The following is a 19,072-nucleotide window of genomic DNA, read 5'->3' on the forward strand; positions in this document are numbered from 1 at the left end:
TTAGCCACAGTGATCAGACCTGTCAGTAAAGTCCTAGAAAACATGTTTTTGAGGATGCTGAGGTTTTTTCTCCCTTAGCCTCTGTTTAAAATATTGTTCTTCTCCCATAACAAGTGCTCTCTTTAACCCTACATTTTAGACATTATTTTGTATTTTCCCTCTTCTTATAGTGCAGATCTTCTAGAAGCTGTAACAATTGTCATTGCCAATGATTCATGCCTTACAGGTAATGAGTATCAGACCTTGTCCTGAGAGAAACTATTAAAGGAAGGAGAGGCTGGGGAAGAAAGGAGACAATGACCATTTGCTCCAATACTGAGGCATAGAAGTTCCCTGGGGAGGGGGTGGGGTTTAGAAAAGAGAGATCAGCAGAAAGTCACTCTTCCTGACACAGGTCTTTCTGAGGCATCTACTTTTTTTTTAAGCTCTGAGTTCTAGTTATCCTGGCTCAGGATAAAAATAATCCCACCACTAGTATCCTCCCTTTTTCTACTTCCGAGGCTGCAAAGTGCAACAGTAGGCTCCCTGACTCAGGAGGGCGGGTGTTCCTGCCCACTTCCTGTTCCTCCATCTCCAGCAGACACTGCTGTTTCAAGGCAGGTCTCCAGCCCAGCTCTTCGATCACGTTTTGCTGAAAATATAAGCAAACATCGGCCTTGTCCTCCATGTTGTTCATACACCATGGAAGCTTTCCTCTGCCTCCTCCGTGAGAGTGTGTGGCTGAGAGACAAGAAACGTGGCCCTTTCTCTTCCCTGTTAGCTGGTGCAGAGGTAAGTCTGAGTAATTGTGTGTGTCATATTTGGATGTGTATGTGTGGATGTTTGTGTTGTATATGTGTGTTTATGTGTTTGTATGTGTTAACATGAATGTGAGTGGTATTTGTGTGTGTGATGTTTGTGTTGTATGTGTATGTGAGTGTTGTTTGCATATGTGTGTGTTGTGTATGTATATTTGTGTTTGTGTGTGTATGTGTTTGTGTGTTCATCTGCATGTGTGTGAGTGGTACATGTGTTTTGTGTGTGTGTGTTGTGTATTTTTGTGTGCTGTGGTGTGTGCGGGTTTGTGATGTGATAAAAAGAGCTGTGACCAACAAGTCTGGAGAACTTTTTGCCCTGTGACAAAGTCACTGTTTAATATTTGGCAAGATGCTTCTCTGAGTTTTGCTTTCTTCCAGAGCAACATGACAAGGATGGTACTATCTGTTCCATCTTCTGTGTTGGAGACAACACACACTGTGGCCAATATGGGAGGCGCCATTCCAGGCAGGGTCCAGGAGGAGGCAGGGAGGCGCCTTGGGTGCAGACCCGTTCCCCCAAAACCCTACGAGGGCACACTGCAGGTTCCTGCATGCCACAGCCTAGTCCCAGCCGGCTGTTGTTTCCTGTTAAGCTGCCTGCCTGTTCTCTCTAAAGGAGGAATGAGATTACATTGGTAAAGTGCTGCCTCAGTTTCCTCCAGGGATGTAAGGAAGTCAGGGACAAAGAGATTGAGAGACCACCAGTTAGGAAGACCTGAACTCCCTTTGGTAGGTGAAATATTGGACTCTTTCCAGAATCTGGCTGTTCAAGTTTGAGTAAGGCTGTCCGCCTGGTCTGCTTTTTCTCTCTTGCTAGAAAGTCACCAGACCTTCCTGGACTCCCTCCATCCCCAGCCCAGCACTGCAAAATTGATATCTACCAATCATAAAGCAATATCCACATATACACTCCTGGGATCTGGGGAGGACTGGAGTGTTTGCCAGGTGAGCAGAGTAGAACAAACATACAACAATGTGGCAATGAGAAAAACCTGTCTATCAGGTTCCCCTGGACTTAGGTTTCCCCACACCCCAGACCCTTCATCTGGATCTGTTTCATCTGGTTATGAATGTCCTACATGATCTGGAAAAACAGTCATGGACCATGCAACTTCCTCCTCAGTCGCACAGAGAAAATCCGCAGAGAGAACCTTATGGGATCTTGACATACAGAACTGTGTTAGTCCATGAAGCCAGGACACATTGCTGTCATGGGAAGGGGGACAGGAGTTCCTGGTTGGGAATGATGTGGCCCTAATTTGCAAAGAGGACTAAGAATTGCTCTAAAAAATGTTATGAAGTATGTTGGGACCTTAACTGGGGAAGAGACATTCACAGGCATCTAGTTCAGGTCCAACATTCATACTGATGGGATGCTGAAGCCCAGGTAGACCTAACTGGTGGTTGCATCTCCCCTGAGGTCTCTGGCTTCCTTCCCAGCTCAGCCCCTGCAATCCCAGTTCTCTGCAATCCTCGCTGCACAGTCTTCTCCAAAGTCTGGCCCCAAGACCCTTCCAACAACATCCTACTCATGCACGTCCTCCAGGCACACTAGACTTCCTACTGCTCCCAGGGCACACAGGATCAGAATCACACCTGCTTCTGTGCTTCCCTTCCTCCTCCTCCTCTTCCTCCTCTCCTTCCCCCACCTTCTCCCCACTGCCTCCCCCTCCACCTCCCCCCACCTCCCAGAACAGTTCCAGACCCTGTGTCTATCCAAATATCATCCATTCCTCAGGTCCCAGGCCAGTTGCACCTTTATCTGTAAAATCTCTTAAACTTATGGAGACCACAGTGGAGGGGGCGGGGGATAGGGTCCCTAAAGAAATAGGGTCCCTAAAGACAGCAGAGAGTGTCTTAGAGCCCTTCTTCCATTGCCTCACTCAGTCCCACCCCAACCCTAAACTAATGCAGAAAACTTTCCCCTGGCAAGAGAAAGGCGAAAGGCAGGTAGCTGTTGAAACTCATTTGGAAAGTCAGTAGAACATATGATTTTTTTTTATGTAGATGGAGGAAGATGAATGTGAACACATGCCCCAGGAGAATCCCCGAGAAGAGCTGTCCCAGGATCCTGTGCTGGAGCTGTCAGGAGGTAAAGCGAATGAGGAGAGAGGAGCGGGTGGGAAACATTTGGGGTGCAGGTGGGACACAGCTCCACCACCATGATGTGCTTGGAGAGGCAGCTGGTGTCCCCTGGTCACAGAAATTTACCCACCTCAGTCACTATCAGAGGTCTTTGAGGTAGGGCCCTTCTTATCACTAGCCAAAATAAGAAAAAAGACCCCCGGGTAGGTATGGTAGATAAAAGGAGGCAAAAAATAGCACCAATGACTAACTCACCATGCCAGTCCCAAAGGAAAGGCTTTCACATGGTGGATGTTCTTCCTCAGGAAGGATGTGCTGACAGTGGGTGTGACAAAAATAAGTGGCCTTGGACCAAGACCCTGTGTGGGTGTTTGACTGACTCCAAAGTGGAGCTGTCACGGTTGTAAGGTTGAAAGTGCCTTGCGAACAAGCAGAATGTACTTGGCTGCTGCCTCACATCTGGGCTCTGCCTTATCGAGGGCGTCCCTTTCCCTAAAGCCATTGCACAGGGGTCAGGCGCTTAACTTTCAGGCAGGATTTACAAAAGCTGGAAACCCAGCCCTTTCCTGGCCAGAATACATTATTTGTGATTCATTATGTATTTTAATATGAATGACCTTTTACTTTATGAACTTAAATGGCCTGAGCCATCTGGAAAAAGCCATGTTAACCTACTACAATAGGTTACCAATTACCAATACCTGTGCTAACACCGGTTTGACCTTTTGTTACAGCAATCAAAGTTAGCTATTCCCTTAAGAATCCTCTCCAGATCTCAAGTGATGCGTTTGGCTTTAGTAAAGTCCAGTGGTGTGTGCTAGCTCCAGGCTTCTCAGATGGGGGTTCCTGTCTCCTCTGGCTCTGCACTGGGCTAGGTGGGTGGGGAAGAACATCTACTGCCCAGACTCCTGCCCATTCACTCGAATTCCTTTCCAACCACCTTGGGGAAGCTGGAGGGGGGCCAGTGTCACTCAGTTAGAATTGGTGTGTGGGTCAGAGCCAAGGGTGGCTGGCAGGCCCCAGCAAGGCCTGTTGGTACCCAGGAGGTGACTGCCCCCATGCTGCCACATGCCAGCTTCATGCTCTGTCATCTGAGATACATCAATGTCTTCAGTGGAGACAAGACTGGGAAACCGGCTATTACTTGTCACTTCTTTATGTGCTCTGGGTCTTGGGACCTGCAAGACCAGGAGAAGGGAATTTCCTTCCTGCCTTCTTCCCCAGTCATATCTAAAAACCCTGGTATCGGGTGTCTTGGTGTTCTATTGGCCAAGTCTCGCTTTTCTCTCTAGGCTCCACTCTTTCACTGGGAGAGAATGTTCAGCCCCACCTTCAAGAATGTGGACCCAGAATGGTGGCCCAGCGCTGGTTTCAGGGCAGATGTTGGTCTTTGACAATCTGCCCCTGCAGTCTGGGGGTACACCCAGGGGCTTCTGGTGAGAACAAGATGGAGTACATGGGCCCTAACCCCAGTTCCTTCTGCTTTCTTTGGATACTTCTAGGTCTAAGGGAGAAAGAACAGAAGACCCCAAGGAGACTGAGGCTCATTCTTGTGGGGAAAACAGGAAGTGGGAAAAGTGCAACAGGAAACAGCATCCTTGGCAGGGACGTCTTTGAGTCTAAACTCAGCACCAGACCCGTGACCAAGACCTCCCAGAGAGGGAGCCGAGAGTGGGCTGGGAAGGAACTTGAGGTGATTGACACACCTGACATTTTGTCCTCCCAGGTCCTGCCGGAGGCGGCAGCCGCTATCCGCCAAGCCATCATCTTATCCTCCCCAGGGCCCCATGCTGTGCTCCTGGTGACACAGCTGGGCCGGTTCACAGATGAGGATCAGCAGGTGGTCAGACGCCTGCAGGAGGTCTTTGGAGTGGGGGTTCTGGGTCACACCATCCTGGTGTTCACCCGGAAGGAAGACCTGGCCGGCGGCTCCCTGGAAGACTATGTGCGAGAGACCGACAACCAGGCCCTCGCCCAGCTGGATGTAACCGTTGCACGGCGCCATTGCAGCTTCAACAACAGGGCTCAGGGGGAGGAGCAGGAGGCCCAACTGCAAGAGCTTATGGAGAATGTCAAAGCCATCTTGTGGGAAAACGAAGGCCACTATTACAGCAACAAGGCTTACCAATATATCCAGCAAAACTTGTTGCTCAAAGAACTACAGGAAAGGAAAGTAACACAGGATCAGGGCTCTGAGGACGTGCTTGGTGAAGAGTCATGGATGGAAGGACTGTCCCAGATCCAGAAGGAATCTGAGGAAGCCCACAGACGCCTGTTGGGGAGGGCTGACCTTTGAGCCTGTGCTGGACTTGAGCCAAGGACACCATCAGCCCTTGCACCCCTGTGTCCAGTCCTCTGTTTCTCTTTCCATCCCATGGAGTGCTTCCCAGTCTCCAGGTCATGATGTCTGGTGTAGGAAGAGAGGCATGGGGCTGGAGGACGGGGTCTAGTGTGCCCAGATTACATCCCAGTTTCTTCATTCCTTCTTCTAGAACATCTGGGTCCTCCCTCCTCTGTGCGCCAACAGCATGCTGTCTTCCTATTGGACCTTCTATCTCATTGGCATTGCCTTTCATGGTTTACTTGCCTATACTCTGATAGAACCAAAGTTTCTTGAGGGCAGGCCTGTATCTTTTACTTCTGTGTAACTTCCACAGCTTTTGACTGCACTGGAGTCATGCAGTCACACTTGGTGCAGCAGCTCTGTGCGAGCTGTTGACCAGATGACTTCTCATCTCTCCCACACCATGATGGTTTAAGGTGCCTGTTGTGTCTGGTGGCTGGAACATGGCAGTGGTGCTGAGACATGGGGAGGGTTGGAGACTGGGCTGAGAGGAGAGCAAGGAGGAACAGGGATGGAGGCAGGAGGAGCAGCCCTTTTGTTCACTCTTGAACTGTAACAAACAAGCCCCGTTGGAACTTCCTAGTGGGAATGATGGGAGAAGTCGGGGGCAGGGTATCCAAGAAGCTAGGCTGTGGTCAAGAAGGTGGTTCCTTGTCGTGGCTACAGAACATGGAAGCCCCTAGAGATGCAAGTGGACTTGGGCAGAGGAGGTCACACCACCCCCTCAAGGTAGACTTATATTAGAGACGACTTGCATCTGTTACTTCCCCTTTTCCCCTGGGTTTCATGGCCACTCATGATATTTGCCTTCACCTCCTAGAAGGCACAGACTACTTTCAACCTGCTGCACCCTTCACTGCCACCCCTCCCTTCTCCCTTAATAACGGGAGCATGTGGATGGGGTGCGAACGGGTTCCCTAGCAAGGTATTTGTGGGGGTCGAATGCAAGGAGGCAGGCAAGAAAGGGGACCTGCAAAGGAAGCAGTGGAGTGACTTAAACATCTTGCAAGGCAGCCTACCTGGTCTATGGGAGAACTCTGAAGTCCGTGATGTTTTCCTGGAAGGCTGTTGCTACAGTTGGGGCTTATAAGAAGTGATACTGGACAGGATGAGAAGGGAGTAGGATATCAGCCTGACTCAGGCCTCAGGCAGGAAGCCGCCTGCCTGCAAGAGGAGACTGATGTGCCTCGGGTGCACCCCAGCTTCTCTGAGGTCCAAGATGCTCCTGGGGAGTTGACCAACATTTGGGAAGATAATAGGAGGCAATGGGGAAACTGCTCCCTAATATATTCCTCTTTTCCTTTCTTCAAGCTGCCTGGCAGGGGGTCTTTAGCTACTTTCTCCTGAGAGGGGTGGGAAGTACAGCTTGTGGGGACAGTGCTGGGAGATGATCAGAAATCGCAGGGCACAGCCTCAGGTCTACCTGGACACTTGTCCGCTGTTGGAGATTCTCAACAGCCAGACACCCAATCTGTGGCCTCCTGCTCTGAGGCCATCCCCCAGCTTCCCTAGAACACAGCAGACATCTGAGAAAGCTTCAGCAGTTCTCTTGCTAACAGATTCAGAAAAGTGTCTCAAAGCAGAGCACAGAGTTATTTGGTGTATGCTGAAGATGGCCTTTGTGCCACAATCATTTAGTAAGTAAGCAATCAATTTCCCATTGAACTGAAAATGCAACGTTTATCATACATTCGATTCTCATTCACACTCCTTAAGATTTGTGTCAGAATCTTTATTTCTGTTCATGTGTTCTACTTTTCTACTCCTGTATGAATAAAATATTGATTTGGTTACAGTGGCTTTGACTATAATGTGGGAGCCAATTTTTGCCTCAGTCTTCATTTTCATATTTACCTTGCGATTCTCAGGCATTTTTTTCTTCTATGTGAAAGTTAAAATCATTGTGTAATTTCCCCCCCCCAAAAAAAATCTTATTGGTATTCTAGTTGGCAATGTCTTACATTTATGTTAAGTTTGAGGGAACTGGTAAATAGTTTAAGTATAAGTTAGTCAAGACCATTTTCTTTCTAAGTGAACAGACTTAAAACTCCAGAGCTACTGAAGTAAAAGTTAGAATCATTTGCATTTTCATTCAGATAGGAGGTAATTTTGTAAATTTTGACACTATTATTTTAACTCTGTTAACTTAAGTAATGTCATAGGAGAAAACACAAGCATTTGACCAAATGAGATCCATTCAGCGACTAACTGGCAAGGCACTCAAAACATGTCATTCATTAAAGGTTGTTTTTAATGACCTCAAATATGGTGTTTTCTCTCCTTTATTACTAAGCACCAGGAAAGATATCTCCCATGACATTTCAGGAATAGGGGCAGATGTCTCTGCATAGCTCTCACTCTTTCAACTTCAGAGAATGGGGAAGGCATGTGTGAGTATGTTCTAGAAACTCTAGTCTATCAACCAGTAAGAAATTAGTGGTGGGGGGTGATGGTGATGAGGGAGGGTTGTCTTGGCCAAAGCTGTGATAACAGCAGCTTATAGAGTTTGTTAAAAATATCTCTACACTAAAGTGAAGGATGAAAAAACAGGGATTTGGAGAATTTGAGCTCAGTCAGTACAGGGATTTTCTTCCTTGGTGGATCAAAGCAGGTGTGGAGTGTCACAGAAAGGTTTCAGCCTCTAACCTTTTTGTGATAACATTTATAAAGTGTATAGAAAATTCAAAATTATCATACTAAGAAAACAACTTTGAAGGCATGGGAAATGGTCAAATGCAGGTAGACATTGTTGCAGAGAACATGACCCTTAAGATGAGGGGAGCACACTGGTCTCATCTTGATGTGATTTTTCACATTAAGGCAGTATTCAGTCTGGATGCAGAAACAGCACACAGCAGATGTTCACAGTGGCCTGGAGGTTGGCAGGATGGAGCCTGGGACAACCAGAGCACGTAAAAATTTACATGGGAACTCCCCAAAATAAAAGAGCTGCAGAGCGGGCAGATGGAGTGGTGGGGATTTCTGGGGTGGGCACCAAAAGCTCTGCATTTCTCCCTTCAAATCCTTGGCTGACCCTGAACTGTACAAGCACAGGGTACTCTCCAGAGGATCCCAGGAAAACTTCTGTGGAGGTTGAAAGAACTGATCAGAGATGTCAGCAGTTGCCCACAGTAGCAAAGAAAATTGCAAGTTCCAGTCCATCAAGTCAGAAGACCTTGGAAAACTTGTATATTTCCACTAAAATACCAAAAGGGTCATATTTTAGGATTAAGCACTGCATCTCAGAACTAAGAGACTTGCCCTAGAAGGAAGAGCAAAATTAAAGCAAACCCTTCTAATGATGTCTAAGATCAAGCCTTCCCAAGGCAAAAGCGATCTGTCAGTAATTTAAGTGCCTGTTGGAGCAAACTCAATATTCTGCAGAAGATATAATATCCAAAGCCTCTATAACATATTACCTACAATATCCTTTTTCTTATTAAAAATTCTTCTTTTCAAACATATAACTATAAAGCTATAAAATGTCCTTCTGTGCATGTTTATCTATATCTCACACATTTTTACCTTTCTTTCTTTCTTTTTTTTTTTTTTGAGACAGGATCTTGCTCTGTTGCCCAGGCTGGTGTACAGTGGCATGATCATGGCTCACTAAAGCCTCAACCTCCTGGGCTCAAGCAATTCCCCCACCTCAGCTTCTTGTGTACCTTGGACCACAGGCATGTATCACCACACCCAGTTGAATTTTTTAGTTTTTGTAGAGATGGGGTCTCACTTTGTTGCCCAGGCTGGTCTCAAACTCCTGAGCTCAAGCAGTGCTCCTGCTTCAGCCTACCAAAGTGGTGAGATTACAGGCATGAGCCACCATGCCTGGCCCACATTTTAAAATATTCTATTTTCACTATCATTCTTTTAAAATACTTTCTATATTTCTTGTGATGTCTTTTCACTCATGGATTATGTAGAAGTGTGTGTTAAAATTCCACATTTGAGTATTTTCTAGAAATGACAGTATTCAATAGGGTAGCTATTATCCACATGTGGCTACTGAGCACTTAATATATAGGGGTACACCTGAGAAACTAAATTTTAAATTTTATTCAGTTGTCATTACTTTTAAATTTTGAAACCATGTAAAATATTTTACCATGAAACACAACTTTACTATTTTGGTGGAAATACCTCTAACTATTGCATCACTTAAGATATTACAGATCATCCCTGACTTATGATGGTTTGACTTAGGATTTCTTGACTTGATGAAGATATGAAAGTTCTGTGCATGCAGTAGAAAGCCATGTGATACCCTCTCACGAAGCTCAGGTGTGGCAATGAGCTGCAACTCCCAGTCAGCACACGATTACTCTGGTAAACAACTGATACCCTGCAGTGTACTGTGTTGCCAAGCTATAATGACCAGTAGGTTAGGTTTATTGAGTGCATTTTAGACTTTCAATATTTCACCTTACAATGGATTTATCAGGACGTAACTCTGTTGTAAGTTGAGAAGCGTCTGAGCCAGGCATGGTGGCTCACGCTTGTAATTCCAGCACTTTGGGAGGCTAACATTGGAGGTAAATTGGCCCAGGATTTCAAGATCAGCCTGGGCAACATGGTGGAACCCCATCTCTTAAAAAAAAAGAAAAAGGAAAGAAGAAGAAGAAGAAGAAGAAGAAGAAGAAGAAGAAGAAGAAGAAGAAGAAGAAGAAGAAGAAGAAGAAGAAGAAGAAATAATTTGAAAATAGAGATGCATCTGTATTGGACTGCAAATGTGTTGCCATATGGATTGTTTTCAGCACCACATGTAGATACATCACTGATCTAGTCAGTGTCAAAGGATTGATTCAGTTTGAATAATTTTTTAATCAGGATATAATATCTTTATTTCAATATTTTATGTAGACAGTATGAGTTATAGTTACACCCATCTATATTGTAAATGATAATTAAAATTAAATGCTAAGTATTATTTTACTTATAACACAAATTACATTTTAGTTAAAATAAGTATAGACAAGTTTTTAATTTTGAAGTGAAGGCACAATGCTGATGCAGAATTGAATGGAGATGATTAAGCTAGTGCTACAATTAGAACAGGAAAGAGAACTATAGATGAGCAGGAGATATGTCACAAATTTCATGATTAATAGTAATAGTAATATGCCACAGCACAGCAAAAGAAAACACACAGCTTGTTTGTTGTGTTAAAAAAAAAAGGAAAGATAATGGAGTGTACTATTATGATGAGACATTTTCAGCAGTTATATAGGGTGCATGATAAAAAGCTTTCTCTCAACAATCAAAAGCAGAATTGACAAAGTTAGTCACCTGGAGCCGGAATTAAACATTTACCAATGAAAAACTAAACAATGTTTAATAGGATCTGAGCTTATGACTGACAGCAATAAAACTTAAATTATTGCACACACACAAAACAACATTTTTAGTTGGAGAGAAGGTAAAATAAGTTATTACTTCAGTTATAGAAAATTTTGTTGGAAAACAAGGCGGAAAAAAATTAAAAAATTAAATGTATAGGAAACATGAAATAGCTTCCATTAAGGCACCAAAAAATGCCCATAGAGGCAAGACTTTTTAAATAGTAACAAAGACTAATTGACCTAAAATTGGAAAATTCACAAGTATTTTTCTTGAGCACTAGATGAGAAGTGTGATGTAAGACACTGTCTTACAAAGACTTTGGAAATGTTTTGCCTCAAAATATTTCAAAATTTATGAGGAATGTAAATTCAAGACAAAAATATAAATTAGTGGTATAGATTATCTTAAAATCGTTTACACTTGTCAAATAAGAATTTAGCTAGATATGTGGCACAAATCCCTTGTGATGTAAGTAGTCTCATTTTCATATTTTATAACCCAGGACTACTGGGGTCTGTTATTTCTGAAAATTATTTTGCCTCCATTGTTTCCAAAGAGCATTGCATGTTCCGCAGCTGATACAGAGGAGCCAATTAGGAAAACTGAAGCACATTTAGGTATTAAAAGTAGGATGCACTTTCCGTCCAGGGAATTAGAGACTGTCACATGCTTTGGAGAGCTGGGAATGCACAGGCCTGGGGAAACTCACTGCTACACGGAGCTGGTGGCTTTCAGGTGCTCGTCTGCTGTAATATGCATCTGTGGTTCACCCATTGTCTCTTTGCTGTCACTACCAGAGAATGATTCTCCTTCTTTCTCATCCACCTCCCAAATCTCACCTGAGTGCCTCTTGTTGGTGGACTCTCATGTGGTCCATATGGGGAAAGGGATGACAAGAAATGTCATCCCCGGCTCTTTCTTTGTGACTCAGAGAACTTAAGAGAATTAGTGGTACTGCATTTATAACAGACACTTTGGCACAGCTAAATTGAACATCAGCATTCATCTTGTTAAAACAAAATTAAAGTGGAGAGTGGGTTCTGAGCAAACAAAACTAATTAGGCATTAAAAATAGCTTTAATGATGCTTAAATTGAAAACATAAGCAAAACTTAATTTGGGTTATTTCTGGTAAATTAATTTAACTTGAGTCATTTCTGTCGTTTCTAGACAGAAACAAAACTTAATCTCAGTCATTCATAAGCAGCCAATCAACATATGATTAGTGACTATGAACTTTCCAGCAAGGTAAAGAGAAAAGGCAAATTCATAACAGCAACCAATCAAATAATTTTCAAATTTGCTTCTGCATTCATCCTATAAATACTTGCCTCTGATGCTTTGTCATCAGAGTACTGCTTTTGGTTTGTGTGTTTCCCAATTCATGAATTGCTTGCTATTGAAATAAACTTGAAAATTTTGTTGTGCCTTGATTTTTACCAGTTTGGAGCCAGAAATGGGATCTGAAGGATCCCCTTGTAATCCCCAGAAGCAGTAAGCAACCAGGCATAGGTACTTGCTGAGCCCATTGTGTTAATTTCTTGCTGCATCTAAAGGTTACGGGTAAGTGCCTCTCAGATTTTGCATTTTGCATCCTGCATTTGCATCCTGAGCTCTCTGCATTTTGCATCCTGAGCTCTATAAGTTTATTTGAGAAGTTTTATTTCTGAAAGGATCCAGAGGTTGAGCTGAGTGATTGACAGAAACTGGACCAGGTCCAGTATAGTGTACATTAGCTTCCAGACTAGGTCTAACCAAAATCTGGTTTGGATTTCAAAGGTTGAACTGGGTGTTCGACAAGAACTGGACTGAGTCCAGTTAAGGAACTCTGATGTAGAATTTTAGAACAGAGAATTATGTGTTTATCAAAATCTAAGGAGTCTGGGACTCCTCTGTCTGTAACTCCAGTGCATTTTAGGTTTAAAAATTACAGACCTAGAACCTGTGCATTTCTAGAGAAATGGGTGCATCTCAGGAAGATAACTTAGAGTTATAGTGGCCATAATGGGGAAGTTTTATTGTAGATGAAATTTTTTATCTATGGGTACATTAGGAATAAAAGAGGGGGGAATCCCAAATGTTTCAAATACAATGAGATACATTTTTTGATTTGTGTACAAAAGATTCCAAAACACAGAATGACTCAGAAAATAGCCCTTTAAGGAAATCTTTGCAGTGTGCTATTAGAAAACTATTCTGAACCTACTAACCTCTTTGGTCTCTTGTCTTTTCCATCTGAACCTCATCAATACCAACTTCCTTAAAAAATTAGATCTTCAGATGAGTCAGGGGTATCTGGAACAAATAAATTTAACTTTTGGTCTTATACACACTCCCAAGTTATTGTAAAAGCATCCACCTAAGAATAAAAAGAAGAAAGACTAATTGGAAATACAGTGGATGTCTCCTCAGTCACTCACCTAAAATGTAATCTGCAGTCTCAATAAGATTGACTTCTGATAATAGGCAAATATGTCCCAAAACTCCTTCTGGAGAAAACATAACATCCTTTCTCTGTGACTTTGAGATGTCTAAATCTTCTAAATGCAAGCGTCAGAGAAAAGACTCATAAGTAGGGAGAAAAAGAGGAATCTTTTAGAAATAAACAAATAGAAAACATTTTATGCCCTTTACACAAATATTAATTAAAGTCTTGAGCCATCTGAACAGGCAAGAACATAGTTTGAACCCAACTAATGAGTTTTACATTATTATGCCTGATACATGGCTAAACTTTTAGAAGAGATGCCATGACTCTATTTGCATCTGTTTATATATTTATATATGTCTACATATGTGTATGTTATTTATATGTAATTTTCTTCCACCTATGGATAGTATTATTAGAAATAATATTAAAATAACTATATTTAATTGGCCTAGAGAAAAATAAGTGCTCATATAAACAGTATAGTCATGTACTACATCATGCCATTTTGATAAATTAAGGGCTGTATATACTACAGTGGTTTCATAAGGTTATCATGGAACTAAAAAATTCACCTAGTGACACTGTAGCTATTGAATGTCATAGTGCAACACATTATTCACGTGTTTGTGGTGATGTTGGTGTGAATAGTTGCCAGTCATATAGAACATACAATTATTTATAGTACATAACACTTGATCATAATAATAAATGACTATGTTCCTGGTGTATGTACTTGGAAATGCAGGAATCACTGGTCTTTTGCACTGGTCTTGCTGAGAGCTGCAGACCGGAGCTGTTCCTATTCGGCCATCTTGCCAGATCTCCCTGGAGGTCTTTATCTTAAGTGAAATAAGCCAAGCATAAAAAGAAAAATATCACATGTGGGAACTGAAATATCATATGTGGGAGTTGAAAGATTCGATCCTGTGGAAGTAGAAAAGAGTGAAAAGATAGCAGAGACTGGGAAAGTAGTGGGTGGATGAAGAGAATTGGGTTAAAGGGTACCAACATAGAGTTAGATAGAAGTAATAAGTTCAGTGTTTGATGGCAGAGTAGGGTGACTATAGTTAAACAAAAATGTACTGTATTTGACGGACACCCTAAATACCCTTCACTGTGTGTTATGTACATGTAACAAAAGTTCACATGTTCCCTATAAATTTGTACAAATAAAAAAATGGAAGAAGAAGATTCTGCTTATAGTGATAAAAATGTTTCTATGTTAACACATTAGAAATTGTTGCCTTCAATTTAAAGGATCTTAAGAAACAAATATAAATCTTTCATCAGACAACTCCTGCCTTCTCCATTGATTTCTTTAGTTGATTAAATTTGACTCCTGGGAATCTTTTCTCAGAGGAATTTTTCAATCCTTGGCTATTATTCTCCTTATAGTTATTGTGTTTACCCCCTGGTGCATTACATTCTCTCAAGGGTTTTTATTCTTTCCAGTGGCCACTCACATGTCAAAAGATTGCCCTTAGGATCAGCCAACTCAAGGAAACCAACACTGGCCACATAATTGTTCACAGTAGCCTTGTAACTCTGAACCCCAGCATAACGATTAATGATGACATCTTCCTGACTTTTCTTTCCAAGGACTACATCAACATTGGTAACTGAGAGTAATGGTATGCCATTTGGTCACACTGCCAGCTTGCTGAGGAAATAATTTAAAAGGGAAAATTGTTAAAGCACAGTTAAAATGGAGACTGGGCCTAAACATTGCTGAGCAAATGAAACCAATGAAAAATTAAAAATAGCCTTAACATTGCTTAAACTGCAAACATAAGCAAAACTTTAACTTGAGTCATTTCTGGTAAATGCTTATGTTGAACAGAAATGAAACTTAATCTCAGCCAGCTAATACATGATCATGCGACTAGAGATTTCCAACAACATAAACCAAAAATGATGATACAGCTGCAAACAATCAAATACTGTATTTATTTTGCTTTCACATTCATCCTATAAATCTTTGCCTTTGATTCTTTGTCACTGAAACACTAAGCCTCTTTTGGTTTTGTGTTTCCCAATTCATGAATTGCTTGTTACTCAAATAAACACTATATATCTGATTGTGCCTCAGTTTACCATTTACAATAATTCTATGTGATCTTCTTGTGGAAACATTTCCTTCTCAAAAAAGACACCAAATCAATTTTGTGTATACCCAGGACAAAGTAGTTTTGATCTTATATTTTAACTATTTGCTGTCTGTCTCCTACAGTTGTGGCTGATGAAGAACACTTCCTTGTTCACCGTTGGATTCCAATGTCCTGGAGTGTGTAAAGCACTCACTCAATGTTTCTCACCCATTTAGTAGATGCACGATCCCCTTGTCCTTGGAGATTGGTAAAACTTGGCTCAAGCCGCATTTCCACAGCACACAGAGTCCAAACTCCCTCCTGCAGGGAACTTTCTTCGCTCACTTCCTCATCCTTCCCCTACTTCCTCCTGCATGTGCCACTGTCCTCTGTCTTACCCCATTTCATGCACTTGAAGTTCATTCACTTGAAGTGCAGTTTTCTGCCTAGTTCCCACCATCATAACAGTGATCAGCATTGTATAAGCTTCAGCAGCTTTCCTAGACATTTAGAGTTACAGGGGAAGGTACCAAAGGCAGCACTGGGCGTTTCTATACCAAGCTCACTCTCCTCCCTCTGGCTTGGAAAGAGAAACTGTTTATCCCTCTACACCCAGGAGGAAGCAACTCTGGAGTTGCTTAATAAATTGTCTCAGGTACCAATGAAGGTCTCCTTCTAGCAGCTCCGCCTGGGTCAAATTCTGTTGGTTTTCTCTCCTAGGGCTGTCACTCTGTGGTTGTCAGGTGGCTCAGGATCGGGAATAGCTCCCTTCCATTCCAGTAGGAGGATTAAGACACTCACTTTGGGCTCTGGTCCCTGCTCTGGTCTCCACTCCATCTTTATTAGAAAGTCTTATCCTTCTGGTGAAAAGATGGTATTTTGCCTGATTTGACTGAGTTCTTTGTGTGTTCTATTTCCTTCAGAATCCTGCAGAGGAGAAGGGTCTTTGGCACCATGTCATTTACTAGTAACACTGGATATGGGGGAAGTGCCTTGAACATTAGTGTTAGGAATGCCAATTCCCAGGTTCCACCCCACACCTTACTCAGAAACTTTGTATTTTAACAAGCCCTCCAGGCGGCATTGATGCATGCTAATTCTTGAGGTTTTTTTTGAAAATGCAATATTTGTTTCATAGGCATACAGAGAAAAACCTGCAGAAATAATCAGCATCCAACATTCAAAAATATTAATATAATTTTGTCAGCCTTGTTAGCCTGAGGACTTTCTTCAGAATGGATTGTCTGCATTTTATCATTTCTCCAATTGTCATGACAAGGCCCAGGCTTCCTGGTTACTAGATGATAACATTTTATACAGAAATCTAAATAATAAGATATGGGACCCTCACCCCCACCCCCGCCTCTTCTAGGGGAAGGAGCCAGAGAGGAAAGCAGAAAAACAAAGCAGTCAAATGCGTGTCCTGAGTTTTGTCTCTCCAGATGGTGGCTCGGGAAACAAGACGTTGTTAGGTACTTGAGTTCTACTCATCCCTTTAGCCTTGGTCTGAGGAGTGTCAAAGTCTTTCAAATATGGATGTGGCCAAATGTACTTCCTTGTTTTGAGGATCTAAACTCCTTCACTTTCTGTCTGGTTGAACTGTTCTCTATCGCTTTCCAATATTTCATCCTTAAGAGTTTTTCTGAAGCTTATGTCTAGGACATTTAGCTTATAACAAAACTGTTATTTTGGATCTAGACTCAAGCTCTGAGGTTTGATTTTCTTGACCTATTCTTGGTTCATGTGTACAATGAACAAGACTTTAGTTTGGCTGTGAGGTCGTCAAAAGACAACAACTTAGAAAGTGAGATTTAGGTAGTTCTAGAGTGAGGTGTAGAGCAAATTCACCCAAGCTGTGCATGACCCAAGGTTACATGGCTCCAGTTATCAAGCCCATGCTGTCACCACTAGGAAAACCGGGGCACACAAAGGCATATCTGCTTTCTATCCATTTGCCCCTTCTCCTTACTAACAAACTAGGATTTTGATTTTGACATGAGGTAGAAGCCAAATGCTGAGGATAGTAGAGGAACATGTTTAATGTTTTACAATGAGTGCACTTTTAGCTAATTTTGTCATGGATGCCATCTTGCTATTTGATCTTTAAGTAAATAAATTTGAAGAAATTCTTTTCTATGCCCAGTTGACAGAGTTTTTATTATGAATGAGTGTGGAATGTTGTCAAATTCTCTTTTTCTGCATATAACCTTAAGAACATATAATTTTTTTTTTTTTTTGCTATATTCTGTTAATGTGGTGAATTATATTACTTCAGTTTTGAGCATTGACTGAACTCTGCAGTCGTGGGTAAACCATTTGGTTAGGATGTATTATTGGATTACCCTTTTCACATATTGTGGGATTTGATTTGCTATTATTTTGTTAAGTATTTTTATATCTATTTGCGGCGATATGCAGTTTCCTTTCTTATAAACAATTCAGTCCATAACACAATTCCATCCATAACAAGGCCACTTAAATTTAATGTAGTTATTACTACATTGTAGTTATTAGTACACTGCAGTTTTACTATATTGTAATAGCCTAAGTGTACTATCTTGCTATTTGCTATTTGTTCCATCTATTCTTTTTCCTAGTTTCTCTGACTTATTTTCAGATTGATTCTCTTTTAGTATTCTATTATATCTCCACGAATGGCTTTTATCTCTCTTTGCATATTCTTTAATGATTGCTCTAATGTTTACCATATGCCACTTTTCATCATAGTCTATCTTCAAATATTATAGCACTTAATATATGTAACATGAGATAGTTTCCTGAGTCCTTCCAGTCATGCTTCCTGTTAAGCCTATGGAACAATGAGTCAATTAAATCTCTTTTCTATATAAATTACCCAGTCTCAGGTAGTTCTCTATAACAATGTGAGAATGGACTAATACAGTAACTATTACCTCAAGAGGAATTTTAAAATAGAAACATAAGATGTTACATATATTAATTATTTATATTCTATTAACCACATTAATGTTAAATATGTATAATTCTATTTACAACATCTCCCATTCTTAGGGCAATTGCTATCTTAAGATATAGATTTTATGAATAAATTTTATATTTTAAAGATTTTAGGAATAAATATCTTAAATTCCTCAATACACTGTTGCTGTTTTTTGGTTTAAGTAGTCAACTAAGTTTTGAAAACTTTAAGAAGAAACAGACTTTTTGTTCTTCATGGTTTTAAGTTTCATTTTATTTTAACAAAAAATTAATGTAAGACCATTGTGCCATGATTGGAAATGGGGTGGGGTAGATGGACATGGCACGGATATCAAAGAGCTTCCACCCTGCAAAGCAATAGTTCCCTGCACACACCCACGCAGCTCCTGGAAAGAGACTGTCCTCCCAGACAGGACCCTAGACAGTGAGCCCTGGCCTGAGGTGCAGTCCAGACAGAGGAGCACTGCAGGTGATCAAAAGCTCGGGGTGACCTGATGAGCACTTGGGGAGGTGTCACAGGCGGACAGCCCTCATGGTGAGGAGCAAGCTGCCTAACTGGTAAATGAGGTCATTCTGGGCCCTGGGAGCCAAGATGAGGTGAACATCTTGGCTGTGGACAGCCAAGGAGAGCTTGGGGTCTGTGGAGCTGCTTTCCTGTTTTGGGTGAGTCACAGGTAGGTGGCTTTCCCATGATGAATGGCACCAAAGGCAGGGCTCTGGCCTCTTCTTCACCCACCCAGCAGAGCTGCCCTCCAGGAGCACCTAACCAGTGACACACCACCTGCTCTACCTCTCACCCAGGAGGGTGTGCCCTTTAGGACATGACCAGTGTCTACCAGAGCCTGTTGCAGTCCTTCAAGTTAGTGTTTCTTTCAGGACCAAAAAGTGCTATCCTCATTGGAAGCTCCAGCACCACAGCCCTCTCTGAAGTACGTTCTGTTGTGTCTTTGGCACCATAGCCCTCCCTGCAGCACGTTGTGATGTGTGTGTTTGGCTCCTCTGAGGGAAGAAGGTTACTGTTAAAAAGAATA

General features: G+C 42.0%; 1 protein-coding gene across 4 annotated transcripts; it reads left to right on the forward strand.

Moving 5' to 3' along the window:
• The first annotated feature begins 295 nt into the window (after nucleotides 1–295).
• Nucleotides 296–7,490, forward strand: GIMAP6 (GTPase, IMAP family member 6). 4 transcript variants are annotated; one of them, XM_021936413.2, is made up of 4 exons: nucleotides 663–771; nucleotides 1,615–1,742; nucleotides 2,805–2,889; nucleotides 4,385–7,490. In XM_021936413.2, the coding sequence occupies exons 3-4, from the start codon at nucleotides 2,805–2,807 to the stop codon at nucleotides 5,176–5,178; spliced, it is 879 nt and encodes a 292-aa protein (XP_021792105.1). In that variant the 5' UTR covers nucleotides 663–771; nucleotides 1,615–1,742; the 3' UTR covers nucleotides 5,179–7,490. The 4 variants fall into 4 exon arrangements, with proteins under 4 accessions (XP_021792104.1, XP_021792106.1, XP_021792105.1 ...); XM_021936415.2 differs by having other exon boundaries at nucleotides 4,609–4,826; XM_021936412.2 differs by lacking the exon at nucleotides 1,615–1,742 and having other exon boundaries at nucleotides 296–771.
• The last annotated feature ends 11,582 nt before the right edge of the window (nucleotides 7,491–19,072 follow it).

Source organism: Papio anubis, chromosome 4 (assembly GCF_008728515.1).
Source record: "Papio anubis isolate 15944 chromosome 4, Panubis1.0, whole genome shotgun sequence".
NCBI classification, from domain to species: domain Eukaryota; kingdom Metazoa; phylum Chordata; class Mammalia; order Primates; family Cercopithecidae; genus Papio; species Papio anubis.

Excerpts from the sequence above, each read along its gene's own strand:
- GIMAP6 (XM_021936412.2), top strand. The coding sequence starts at position 682 with ATGGAAGCTTTCCTCTGCCTCCTCCGTGAGAGTGTGTGGCTGAGAGAC. Across the intron at positions 772-2,804 it reads CCCTGTTAGCTGGTGCAGAG|ATGGAGGAAGATGAATGTGA; the intron begins GTAAGTCTGAGT and ends TTTTTTATGTAG. Across the intron at positions 2,890-4,384 it reads TGTGCTGGAGCTGTCAGGAG|GTCTAAGGGAGAAAGAACAG; the intron begins GTAAAGCGAATG and ends GGATACTTCTAG.